Source organism: Carlito syrichta, unplaced genomic scaffold, assembly GCF_000164805.1.
Source record: "Carlito syrichta isolate Samal-C Ts95f unplaced genomic scaffold, Tarsius_syrichta-2.0.1 Scaffold317482, whole genome shotgun sequence".
NCBI lineage: Eukaryota > Metazoa > Chordata > Mammalia > Primates > Tarsiidae > Carlito > Carlito syrichta.
In genome coordinates, this window is record NW_007261578.1 from 141161 (window position 1) to 155497 (window position 14337).

At 40.3% G+C, this 14337-nt stretch overlaps 1 protein-coding gene across 1 annotated transcript in view; it reads right to left on the reverse strand.

Annotated features, from left to right (window-relative positions):
- The window catches only part of NEK1 (NIMA related kinase 1), a 159493-nt gene that overhangs the window by 136140 nt on the left and 9016 nt on the right, over window positions 1-14337 (reverse strand). Inside the window, exons 3-7 of the mRNA XM_008074769.1 lie at window positions 13224-13321; window positions 3999-4082; window positions 3089-3156; window positions 2338-2424; window positions 311-365 (exon numbers count right to left, since the gene is read on the reverse strand). Coding sequence (XP_008072960.1) covers window positions 311-365; window positions 2338-2424; window positions 3089-3156; window positions 3999-4082; window positions 13224-13321 — 392 coding nt within the window. The remainder of the gene's footprint in view (window positions 1-310; window positions 366-2337; window positions 2425-3088; window positions 3157-3998; window positions 4083-13223; window positions 13322-14337) is intronic.

Genomic DNA, 14337 nt, shown 5'->3' on the forward strand with positions numbered 1-14337 from the left:
CTGTGGTGAATCGTGATCATGCCACTGCACTCCAACCTGGGAAACAGAGAGAACCTGATTCAAAAAGAAACAAATTTTGTTTTAAAGTATGAAATATATTATCATATAACAACAGGTATATTACATGTGCATGTATGATAATAAAAATAAATGTATACTTCAGAAGAGATCAGAGACTTAAAAACTGACTTAAAGAGGAGGAATTTCTGGTATAAGGAAGTTATGAGAAAGATAATTCAATTTTAAAAAATAATGGAAATGTTATAGTCACTTTTGATACTTTAAAAACATTTCAGAAACTTCTACTTACTGCATGTTTTAGTGTACACATCTCGTATAGGACACATCCCAGAGCCCAAATGTCACTAGAGAAGGTAAAAATGAGAAATTTCCTGTATCAGAGTGTACTTTAAAATTTTTTTATTTAAGGGAAACAAACAGCATGACAATGTTTTAGAAAAATATGTGCTTCAGGAAACACTGCCTTTAAAACTAAAAATTCAACCATAACCAAATGATAAAAACAGCTGCTCCAGATACGACAATTAATGGCCCAAGCAACTACTTTAAAGTTTAAATCAAGAAATTTAAAGACCAGGCACAGTTGCTCATGCTTGTAATCCCAGCATTTTGGGAGGTGGAAGAGAGAGGATTGCCTGAGCCCAGAGGTTCGAGACCAGCCTGGGCAACTTGTGAGACTTCAATTCTATAATAAATTTGTTTTAAAAAATTAGCCAGACAAGGTGGCAAATGCCTGTAGTTCCAGCTATTTGGAAGGCTGTAGCGGAAGGATCACCTGAGCCCAGAAGGTGGAGGCTGTGGTGGTCTTGAATATGCCATTGCGCTCCAGCCTGGGTGACAGAGTGAGACTCTAACTCAAACAAAAAAAAAAAGAAAGAAATTTAATACTTAACAATGTCAAAAATTTTCATGTACATTTTATTTCATAAAAGTCAAACTGCTTTTTCCAATTATTTGCAAAATATTATGATTTTTAAAAAATTATAAAAACAAAATACTGTGTTAATGAACATTACAAAAATATTAATTTACTAAAATTAAGTATGAAAGAAACCTGTAACAGCCAACTGATCAATGTTTGTTGGTTGGGAGTTTCCAGTTGGAAAGAGGCAGATTCGGAGGGTGGGTGGATTCCATAGCAGGCCTCTTCCCACCCCCGTCAACAGACTGCGAGCCAAGCACTGTCAGAGCTCAGGAGAATGGGCATGGGGTCACATGCCTGTGCGAATACTGGTTCCACCTCTTACTAGACTGAGGGATTTTTTTTTTTTTTTTTGAGTTGGAGTCTCACTCTGTCCCCCAGACTGGAGTGCAGTGGCCGCTCCCGGCCACCACAGCCTCGACCTGCTGGGCTCCAGCGATCCTTCCGCCTCAGCCTTCCAAGTAGCTGGAACTACAAGTGCACGCTACCACGCCTGGCTAATTTTTTTGATTTATTGTAGAGATGAGGTCTCACCAGGTTGCCCAGGTGGGTCTCGAACCCGCGGGCTCAGGCAATTCATTCACCTTGGCCTCCCAAAGCACGGGATTACAGGTTGAGCCACTGAGCCCGGCGACTGAGGGATTTCAAAGAAGTTACTTTATCCCTCTGCATTTAGTTTCTTCATAAGAAAAGGAGGAATGGAGTCGGGTGTGGTGGCTCATGCCTGTAATCCCAGCACTTTAGAAGGCTGAAGAGAGAAGACTGCCTGAGCTCAGGGGTTCAAGACCGGCCTGAGCAACACAGCGAGACCTCATCTCTACAATAAATAAAAAAATTAGCTAGGCATAGTGGCGCACACTTGTGGTTCCAGCTACTTGGAAGGCTGAGGCAGAAGGATCACCTGAGCCCAGCAGGTTGAGGTTGTGGTGGCCATGAGCATGCCACTGCACTCCAGCCTGGGTGACAGAGTGAGACTCTGAGTCAAAAGAAAAGAAAAAAGAAAAGAAAAGAAAAGGAGAAGTAAGTAATACCTACATCTCCCAAAATTATTAAGAAGATTAACAGTTAATACACAGAATTCAAAATACTGCTTGGCATATAGGAAGTGTTCAGTAAATGTTAACATTAATTCAATAGAAAGTGGCTATTTCAAAGAGAAAGACCAAAGAAAGCACTCTACTTTCAACTGTAACTTAAATAATAAAGTGATTCTTTCTATAGTTCCTTCAGCAAGATCATCAAATAACCTTTTTAACATTCCTTTCATCATATATTAACAAATTATTTTTATATATACATATATGTTTACATATGTGTATTAATGATTTTTAGAATAATATTCTGAAGGTTAATAAACATTACAAAAGTATTCAAATGAAGACATCATAACATACCTTTTATTATTGTATGGTTTATTTTCGCAGATTTCAGGTGACAAGTAGTATGGGGTCCCTATGCAAGTTCGAGCCAGCTCGACGGTACTAGAACAAAAGTAAACAATATTGGAGAAGCTCAAGACACAGTCATGTGCCACATTAGCATTTTGGCAAACAAATGACCGCATATACGAACAGCAGTGGTCTCATAGATTAAAATGCAGCTGAAAATTTCCTGTCACCTATCAACATCATGGCCATCATAACATTGTAGAGCAATTACTGTATTTTTCTATAAGTTTAGCGTAGCCTAAATGTCCAGTGTTTATAAAGTCTATAGTAGTGTGCAATAATGTCCTAGGCCTTCACATCCACTCACCACTCACTCACTGGCCCACCCAAAGCAAGTGCCCTATAAAGGCGTACCATTTTTTACCTTTTACATTGTACCTTTTCTACGTATAGATATGTTTAGATACACAAATACTGCCTATTATGTTACAGTTGTCTACAGCACTCAGTGTAGAACATGCTGTACAGGTTTGGAGCCCAGGATACAGCCTATAGTCTACGTGTGTATTAGGCTATGACATTCAGGTTTGGGTAAGTACACTCTGCGATGTTCACCTAACAATGTATTTCTAAGGATGTATTCCCATCATTTAATGACACATGAATGTTCTTAAGGATACCATAAATTACCACATACACATCAAGGGCAAAAGTTTCACTGAAGACATTATACCAAAGTTTAAAATTGATATGTTACCTATTAAGAACTCTAGCAATTCCAAAATCTCCAAGCTGTACTGTTCCATCTTTGGTTAAAAATATGTTCTATAAAAGACAGAAAAAAGACCCAGAAATACTGTTATAGACAAGTTCTGAGGCAACATTTTCCATAAAAATTATAATCCAATTAAAAATAATGTTAGAATAAATGGATATTCATGTGCAAAAAAATAAATGTAGTCCCCTACCTCAAATCAGACAAAAATTCACTAAAAATGGAATCTAGGTTTAAACATTAAAAACTAAAATATAAAACTAGAAGAAAACATAAGAGTAAACCTTCATGATCTTAAGTTAGGAATGGTTTCTTAGATATTACACTAAAAGCACAAGCAAAACAGAAAATAAAAAGATAAACTGGATCTTTTCAAAATTAAAAATTGTTGTGCATCAAAGGACACCATTAAGAAAACAGACAATCCACAGAGTGAGAGAAAACATTTGCAAATATATATCTGACAAGGGACTTGTGTCATGAAAAAGCACTCTTGTAACTCAACAACAACAAGACAACATGATTTAAAATAGGCAAAAGGCACATAGTGCATTATTTCCACTTACAGAAAATGTCCAGAATAGGCAAATCCATAGAGACAGAAAGTAGGTTAGGGATTGCCAGGGATTAGGTGGCGGGGGAATGGGAACTGACCGCAATGAATACAGCGTTTCTTGTTGGAGTGACAAAAATGTTGTAGAATTTTAGAGACTAAGAAATAAGCAGGAGATCTAACACGGGATGCAGATGAAGAGGATTTCTAGGCTAAGAGTGAAGGGAAAAGACAGATAATCTGAAGCACACTGAATGAGGTTCAAAAAGGTGTGGCCCAGGACAATGTACACTCCATGTCCTTACCCATCTAGAAGTTATCTGTGATAGAATAACATACCTGCGATTTTATGTCTCGATGAAGAATTTTTCTATCATGTACATGTTTCAGGGCCAAACATATCTGTACAAACCAGTCCAAAATCTAGGAAGAAAAGTCAGATCTGTCACTTCCTTTAACATATACATTTTTAAATTTTTTATTTATTTACTTATTCATTTATTTTTTTGAGTTGGAGTCTCACTCTGTCGCCCAGACTGGAGTGCAGTGGCCACTCCTGGCCACTGCAGCCTCGACCTGCTGGGCTCTGGTGATCCTTCCGCCTCAGTTTTCCGAGTAGCCGGAATTACAGGCACGCGCTACCACGCCCAGCTAATTTTTTGATTTTATTGTAGAGATGAGGTCTTGCCTGCCCAGGCGGGTCTCGAACCCGCGGATTCAGGCAATCCACTCACCTCAGCCTCCCAAAGGCATGGGATTACAGGCTAAGCCACCGAGCCCGGCTTAAAATACACATTTCACAGTAGTCTTTTGACCATTAAAAGAACTCAGGAATATTGCCGGGCGCGGTGGTTCATGACTATAATCCCAGCACTTTGGGAGGCAAAGACAAGAGGATTGCCTGAGCCCAGGGATTCAAGATCAGCTTGGGCAACACGGCAAGACCTCATCTCTATAATAAATCAAAAAAATTAGCTGGATGTGGTGGCACATGCTTCTGGTTCCAGCTACTTAAAAGGCAGAGATGGAAGGATCACCTGAGCCCAGCAGGTTGAGGGTATGGTGGCCATGAACATGCCACTCACTCCAGTCTGGGCAACAGAGTGAGATGCCAACTCAAAAAAAAAGAAAAGAAAAGAAAAAGAACTCAGGAATACTTAAGGTTGAGGGAAACTAGATCCTTAAAAAAAAGTAAGGCTACAATTTCTTTGTCTTTGTAGGCACTGACATTAAATAGGTATCCAAGCCAAATGACACACAATTTATGCAGAGCATATGCCAAATCTAAAATATGAGACTGCTACTGACTCAGCTCTTATAAATCAAAATAAATATGGAAAGAAACTTCAAGAGAGAAAATGAAAACAATTTGATTGTCATAGTAGCATGATGGGTGATCCTTCTTTATTTTAAAATATATCTTTTTCTATGATGCTTTTTATTTTATTTTATTTTATTTATTTATTTATTGAGTTGGAGTCTCACTCTGTCGCCCAGACTGGAGTGCAGTGACTGCTCCCGGTCACCGCAGCCTCGACCTGCTGGGCCCCGGTGATCCTTCCGCCTCAGCCTTCCAAGTAGCTGGAACTACAGGCACGTGCTACTACACCCGGCTAATTTTTTGATTTACTGTAGAGATGAGGTCTTGCCAAGTTGCCCTGGCGGGTCTCGAACCCGCGGGCTCAGGCAATCCACTCACCTCAGCCTACCATGGTGCAGGATTACAGGCTGAGCCACAAAGCCCAGCTCTATAATGCTTTTTAAAAATGTAAATAAAAATCACAAGGAAAAAAATCAAGCTGGAAATTTGGAAGTCATATCTGATTGTTTTCTCTCCCCACATTCACCATTTATAAACATTCCTTAGGAGCTGGTCACTTGGAAGTAAAAATGCTTAATTCTACCACACTCCTAACATGAAAATAATTCCAAGTGAATGGCATTGTTAAACAAAAAAAAAAAAATCAAACTGTAGAACAATAAAAGAAAGCAAAGGCTAATTTTCTGTAATCATTGACTGAAGCAAGACCTTCAAAACATGATTTTTTAAAAGGCTCAAGTCACCAGAAAAAGACTGATAAAGTTGGTTACATAAAATCTGAAACATCTGTATGGCAAAATACATGATCAAGTTCAGTAACAATCTGAAAAAACACATGCAACATAAATGATGGACTGGTAATTCTCTAATATGTGAAAGTTCTTCCAGATCACTGAGAAAAACACTGGAAGCCAAAACACAAAGTGGACAAAAATGGGAAAGGCAAATGACAGAGAAAAAAAGGCCAATGAACATACAAAAGAGGAACCTCCCTCCAAATTAAAAATACTAATAAGCAAGAGTCCATTTTATCACAACTAGACTAAAATAATAATGATGTTGGTCAGAATGTGGGGAAATAAGTCTTTTCCTCACAGGTGTTTGTGAAAAGGTTAGTTATATTAATTACAGCCATTTGGTAAGACATGTAAAAACTGTATCCTTTGTACACAGGATCAGAAATACAAAAAGATGTTTGCTATAGCACTGCTAGTCAGACCCCAAAATATAAACAAACTATATGGCAACCAAGCGGCCTAACTAAGCAGACTGTGATATTCCTATACAAGAAATACTGTGCAGCCCCTGCAAAGAATGAGGCGCATCTGTGTGTACTATTAACATAATGGTGAGTGAAAAAAGCGCTGCAGAGAGTATGCACGCATGCTCCTATTTTTTTATACTTCATACCTGAACTATGTGACTGTGTGCACGCAGGAGGGAAGAGGGGAATGAAGGCAGCAAGAAGGATGGCTGCCAGTCAGTTCACAGTGCGTAGCTAAGGGAAGTGGGTTGGCAGGGGAGGGGATAAAGTCAGCTTTACTGTTTATCCTCTCCTCAGTATTTTTTTTTTTGAGTTGGAGTCTCACTCTGTCGTCCAGACTGGAGAGCAGTGGCATGCTCCCGGTCACCCAGCCTCGACCTGCTGGGCTCTGGCGATCCTTCTGTCTCAGCCTTCCAAGTAGCTGGAACTACAGGCGCGCACTATCACACCTGATTTATTGTAGAGATGAGGTCTCGCCAAGTTGCCTGGGCGGGTCTTGAACCTGCAGGCTCGGGCCTCCCAAAATGCTGGGATTACAGGCTAAGCCACCGAGCCCGGCCTACTCAATATTTACGTAGCCATGTTCTACAAGGGTAGTAGGCCAAATCTGATTCACAGGCCACTGTACATCTGTGCCTATCAAAGACGACTGAGGGAGAAGGGTGAGTAAAGCAGTAATTAAGACATGCTTTTAGTTTTGAAAAAGCATGGAGCAGGAAAGCCAACTAAGCCCGGAGGTGAAGAACTAAACTGGACAGGAGAAATGACTCCTGAGCTGAGTTCTGATGGACTACATAAGCCATGCAGAGGGGGGAGGCAGAGCTTGCACAAGTATAAGGCCCCATTTCCATTGTCTCTGTCTACCCAGTTCAGACTCTTGCTGCACTAGGGTTTGGTTACATGGGGTGGGAGCTGGAGGAGAAGGAAGCTCTCTCTCTTTTTTGCTTCATTGTACACATTAGTTCCATATTATTGACAAAATACTGCTTGGGAAATGGCCTGCTCTTGCGCCAAAGACTTAAATTCAAATCTTGTGTTATATCAAGCATCATACAGTAACTAGCATATGCTTCTCTGAATTATAGTTTTAAGTTATTTTCATTACTACAGACTCCTCTGAACACCAAAACAAAACCATAACCCATCGTCTCTGCTCCAAAACTCAGATGTCTATGCGTAACGACATTAGTTAGAATTTTCCCAAACTATGCTCAGTTTTGATGGGCTTATTCATTAATTTTTTGAAAAAAAACTTTTTTAAAAAAAGTAAGCTGGGCTCGGTGGCTCAGCCTGTAATCCCGCGCCTTTGGGAGGCTGAGGTGAGTGGATTGCCTGAGCCCGCGGGTTCAAGACCCGCCTGGGCAGGTGAGACCTCATCTCTACAAAAAATCAAAAAATTAGCTGGGCATGGTAACGCGCGCCTGTAATTCCAGCTAATCGGAAGGCTGAGGCGGAAGGATAACCGGAGCCCAGCAGGTCGAGGCTGCGGTGGCCGGGAGTGGCCACTGCACTCCAGTCTGGGCGACAGAGTGAGACTCCAACTCAAAAAAAAAAAAGTGAGAAACTTTTACTGCCAAATGTTATATTAATAAGAAAACTTGAACTTGGTTTTTCTCCCTATTAAATGGAAAATTGATGTTGGAGCTCCTAACAAGAGATAGAAAAGTTTAAATCTTCTTTGTAATTTGCTCAGAGTGTAGATATTTCATGCCCACCAGAATAATTTTCTCTGCTTTGTACTGATTTTATCATTTGCTTTAAAAAAAAAAAAGTTCCTCACCTGTGGGATCCTTATAATTGTATTACCTTCATCTCTGCTTATTCTAAAATATGTTGTCACTCTGATTAAAACCTAACAGTCACTGATTTGTTAGAAAAAAATTTTTTTTAAATCTCAGAATACTTCTCACTGTAATTATTAGTTCAACACTGTTATAAGAAATGCCTAGGAAGACTTGCCAAATCAAAAAAGATGCTCAGCCTTTCCTGGGTTATTATATAGGTAAAATGCTGTAGACATAAACATTTCAGAAAACGTGGAGCTTTGTCGGTGATTTTTACCCTCCAGAAAAACATTAATCAAACCCTTATCAAATCCATGTACTCTACTCCACTAGAGAACGTACTCAATTGCTGGTTACTATAACAAACTAACCACAGCCTTTCAGTCGCACTACCAAATAGGTTTTGCTTCTTTATACCTGCCAGAAGCCTCCTGGAAAGAACTATGCTAAAATGCAGAACTGCTGACATTTCAGAAAACAGACCTTTGGGTGCAAGCTTCTGAGCCGACACACTTAGAATAAACAATGGGCTGACTAATTTCTAACACTTTTTTAGTCCAGAAGCTGATACATCATAAATGGTATTATTATTATTATTATTAAAAGCAAGAGTTCATTAAGAAGACAAAAAGCTACACAGCAGGAAGGGACCTGAAAGAGGGTTGCCCGGTATTATTTTTAATGTTCCAAATATAATGAATAGATGAGGAAGTCCTTTTTTTTCTTCTTAAGCTATATCTAATTTTCCATTTAGTAGATTATAGTTTTGTAAACTTAAAATGATATTCGATTCTTACTGACTTACGGAGAATTCACAAACAAGTAGTTTTATTTTTCAAGACAATGTTGTTACTTTCATGGATTCAATAAGAATACAAACTCTGCCAGGCTCGGTGCCTCAGCCTGTAATCCCACACCTTGGGAGGCCGAGGTGAGTGGATTGCCTGAGTCCGTGGGTTCGAGACCCACCTGGGCAACTTGGCGAAACCTCATCTCCACAATAAACCAAAAAAATCAGCCAGACATGGTAGCATGCACCTATAGTTCCAACTACTTGGAAGGCTGAGGTGGAAGGATCGCTGGAGCCCAGCAGGTTGAGGCTGCGGTGGCCGGAAGCGGCCACTGCACTCCAGTCTGGGCGACAAAGTGAGAATTCAACTAAAAAAAAAAAAAAAAGAATACAAACTCCTTTTTAGCAGGATGTAACTGGACAAATCAATTGTGAAACTAAGGTCATACCTTGAGTGTCATCTTTGAGATGATTTTCATTTAACCAGTTATGATGAGCCAACTACCAAGAAATATATGTAGAATGACTCCCTACACAGCACTGCCAGGAAACTGATGTGGTACTGACTCACAGGGTCCCTGTGTCACACATGGTAAATCACTTTTATCAACCAAGGACCTTGGCAAACTTTGAGATCCTCAAAAAGAAAAAAATTCAACCAAATTTATAGGTGCTCCAGGTGAACTCTAATAGAGAATGTATTGGGCTCGGTTTTCTGGTACTGGAATAGAGGAACAAATAACAGAGTTTTTAAAATTCCAATCCAGGATTCCTTATGAAAACTTCTAGACTGAATCAATTCTGTGACCTCAGTAGTTGTTTGATACTGTAAGGCTCTAGGGTTTCAGAGCAAACTCAAGTTCTATATGATTAACTAACACTCAAGCTATACCTAAATATTAAGGTCAACCCTAATGAAGCCAGATTTTATTTTGATCTAGAATATATTTTGAAAATTTTATTTATGAATGCAAATGTGAAGAGTCTCAAAAATCTTCATCCAAAACTTGGAAGTAAGGCAAAAACAGTGGCACATCTGGTTAATAACTATGTGGAGCTTGTCTAAGGAAATGTACTTAGTTCATTTCAGGTATTCACTACTGATTAAAAGTCATCTGTTCTGTCAGGTTGCTTGTTGTTTCTTCTCTGCGTTGGCTTCAAGATGCTTCTCAACGTGACGAGGGTTCTGCCTAGTAAAAGCGCAAACAAGGAAGTGTCCCTGATAGAGGCACCTTGTTTCATCGCTTCCTACTCCCCTCTCTCATTCTGGAAATGCACAAAAGCATCTCAGACCAATGCTAACCTACAGGCAAAAAGAGCTGGCCTTTAAACTTTCCTGTTTCAACACTCAGAAAGCGGATCTTGCCTTACCATATTTTCAAGCGACCGTCAGGAGCCTACAAGTCCCCATCTGAACAGTGTTGTCAACCAACTGCTAAGTTGCAGTAACTTGGTTTCACCATAAACACACCTTCCCAAGTATCCTGAGATGACATAAGCAAAAGCTTTAATCTCTGTTACAGTAAATCATAACCTAGAGAAGGAACTAGCTCTAGTGTGAAACTGTCCAGAATACCTTAGGAAAGGAGCACGATACAGTGGAGATCATGATGTACACACAGCAAAACTGATGAATCCAAACATAAGACTTGAGGAGAAAGTAAAGCTGGACGAGTATGACACAGCAACATGTATGTTCGAAAATGCATGTAGGCAAAACAATGACAGCCATTTTGCACAATTACAGAAAGATACACATGAAGGCGCTACAATAACTACTGTAGAGGGGAGGGACATCGAAATGAGGTGTAAGAGTAAAAAAGAGAAGCATAAAAGGCCTTGCTGGAATGGAATATAATGTAGCTATTAAAACTAATATAATTGGCCAAGCACGGTGGCTCAGCCTGTAATCCCAGCACTTGGGGAGGATGAGACTTTGGGAGGATGGCCTGAGACCAGGGGTTCGAGATCAGCCTGGGCAACTAGGTGAGACCTCGCCTCTACAATAATTCATAGAAACTAGATAGGCATGGTAGCGCGTGCCTGTAGTTCCAGCTACTTGGAAGGTTGAGACAGTAGGATTGCCTGATCCCAGCAGGTCAGTGGCTGTAAGCGTGTCACTGCACTCCAGCCTGGGCGACAAGAGTGAGACTTCAACTTAAAAAACAAAATAAAATTTTAAAAACTAATATAGGCTGGGCTCGGTGGCTCAGCCTGTAATCCCAGTGCTTTGGGAAGCCAAGGTGCGTGGACTGCCTGAGCCCACAGGTTCGAGACCCACCTGGGCAACTTGGCGAGACCTCATCTCTACAATAAATAAAAAAATTAGCTGGGCATGGTAGCGCATGCCTGTAGTTCCGGATCCTTGGAAGGCTGAGGCAGAGGATCGCCAGAGCTCAGCAGGTCGAGGCTGCAGTGGCCAGGAGCGTGCCACTGTACTCAGGTTGGGGTGACGGAGTGAGACTCCAACTCAAAAACTAATATAATTGATTTACATGGACTGACATTTTTAAGTAACAAAAGGAAAATTTTTAAGTAACAAACGGTAAATTTTTAAGTAACAAAAGGAAGATAGAACATGGCATGTAGGATATTCCATTTTTGAAGGTGTCCGTGTGTGTGTGTGTGTGTGTGTGTGTGTGTGTGTGTGTGTATAAAGCCACAAGTATGGAAAAGAAAATCTGGAAGAACACCCCAAACTAAAAACAGTGTAATCTCAGGGACAAAAGGGTGGAGAAAGAAGACTTTTTAGTTCTGAATATTTTAATACTTTCACAATTTAAGTTTGTGAAAAGACAATTTTACAAACTTTGCAGTTAGACAGAAGTAGGTTCATTCACTGACTATGATTTTGGGCAAGTTACTTAATCCCTCTTAGTTTCCTTATCAACTAAATTTTAAAAACTACACTAATTCATGGCGTTATTAGAATTTAAAGAGACAACAAATACAGTACTCCTAGCACATTCTATTCCCTCCATTCCCCTATGTAAAAGCATTAAAATTAACAATGGGTGATAATGAAAAACGTGACAGGAATTCAAGAAAAGGAGAAGTTAGAATAGTTATGAAAATGTAAAGAAGCTGGGATTTGAGCTGAATTTTTTTTAAAAGGCAGAATATTAATAGAGTTGGAGGGAAAGCCTTACCAAAATAAAGAAAGTAATCAAAGTAAACACACAGGAAGGAGAACAAGATGCACATACACACAGCCAGTGCCCAATACAAAGCACGAGCTTAGAAAGTATCTGTTAAGTATCTGTTAAAACAAACCGAAGAGGTGCAGACTAGGGAATCGAAAAAATAAGGCTGCCTAGGTAGGGCAGAACCCTATTTCAGAGATCCATGAAATCAAAACAGAGATTGGATTTTTTTTTTTTGGTCGCCCAGGCTGGAGTGCAGTGGCACACTCATGGCCACACCAGCGTCAACCTGCTGAGCTCCAGCGATCCTTCCACCTCAGTCTTCCAAGTAGCTGGAACTACAGGCATTCACTATCATGCACAGCTAATTTTTTAAAAATTTTATTGTAGAGATGAGGTCTTGCCAAGTTGCACAGGCTGGTCTTGAACCCGTGGGCTGAGGCAATCCACTCGCCTCAGCCTCTCAAAGTGCTGGGATTATAGGCTGAGCCACCAAGCCCGGCCTAGAGATTGGATTTAATGCAGCTACCAAAGTAAGGCTTCTAGAGGTGCTGGAGTCACCTGGCAAAGTCACATTTTAGGAAGAATAGTCTGGGTGGTAGGAGTAAGTAAGATTGACAGGATAGAGAATTAACCAGTTACAATGAATAATACACAAAGATGTGTATATATGTGTGTGTGTGTGTGTGTGTGTGTGTGTGTGTGTATAAATATATTGGATATAATTCATATTACATTATTATAGGCCAGAAATGAGATAGGGAATTGGACAAGGGTGGGAACTAATTAGAGGGAAATGTGACTAAGACAATGGAAATGATCCAAACTACCCTAGTAATTATAATTAGCATTTGTAGTTAAAAATAAATATGCAGGGCCAGATGCGGATGCTCACACCTGCAATCCAAGCATTTTAGGAGGCCAAGGCAGAGAGGATTGCTTGAGCCCAGGGTTTGAGACCAGCCTGAGCAACATAGTGAGACCTCGTCTCTACAAAAAAATACACAAATTAGCCAGGCATGGTGACGTGTGCCTACAGTCCCAGTTACTAGAGGGGCTGAAGCAGGAGTGTCACCTGAGCTCAGGAGGTTGAGGCTGCAGAGAGTCCTGAGCATGCCACTGCACTCCAGCCCGGGCGACAGAGTGAGACCCTGACTCAAAAGAAATTTTTTTACATAAATAAATACATGTACACATAAAAAACAAACTTGAACCACTTCTTGATAATAGAGCGATAGTCAGTCTCCCCCAGGCTGACTCACCTGCTCCTCGTGAAAGAAAACGCCTTTCTGAGCGTTGATTCGCTGAAACAGATCCCCTCCCTCACAGTAGTCCATGACGATGTAAAGAGAGCCGCTTTCTGCAAAATATGAACATTACAGTCCATGTTTTAAAAGGCTTATCAAAGGCATAACTAAATTAAACGTATGTGAAGGTTTACTAAAAGCAGTTGCTAACAAAAAAAGAGGATCACAGGCAAAAGAATTAGGGTACAAAGCCAGATATACTGGTCAAACAGACTGTACAATGGCTCAGATGAATGGCAGCTCCATCATGAATGGTCTTTCCAGCCGGAGCCGACCGACCTGCTGCAGAGTAATGATCACAGTTACCTAAACATCTCTGGAATATAAAAAAATTGCAGATAGGTATACTTGATTTCACGCAATAAATACATTTCCTGAAATGTCATATATAAGATCATATTTTTCCACCAGTATGTCAGAAAGGAGCTATCCTAATTTCCAACTGACCATTAATTCTTTGTTTTATCCACTTGAATGAGTTACTTATTAATCAAATATAACAAATATTGTGATGAATTCTGAGGATTCAATAGTGAATATGACACAACAAGAAACAGTTTCTAGCTGGGTTCAGTGGCTCAGTCTGTAATCCCGCACCTTTGGGAGGCTGAGGTGAGTGGATTGCCTGAGCCCGCGGGTTCGAGACCTGCCTGGGAAGGCGAGACCTCATCTCTACAATAAATCAAAAAATCAGCCGGGCATGATAGCGTGTGCCTGTAATTCCAGCTACTCAGAAGGCTGAGGCGAAGGATCACTGGAGCCCAGCAGGTCGAGGCTGTGGTGGCCAGAAGCGGCCACTACACTCCAGTCTGGGCAACAGAGTGAGACTCCAACTCAAAAATAAAAAAAAGAAACAGTTTCTAACCTCTTGGAGATTTCTTTGACACTATTCTCTTTTTAAAAAAATAGGATATAACTTGCAAACCAACATGAAGATGGGGCACTGACCCATTCACCTTTATGTCTCAGTCCAGAGAAAGGGACATCTATGACCCTTTCCATGGATATAAAGAACTAAAGAATAGGGTTTTTTTTTTTTTTTTGAGTTGGAGTCTCACTCTGTCACCCA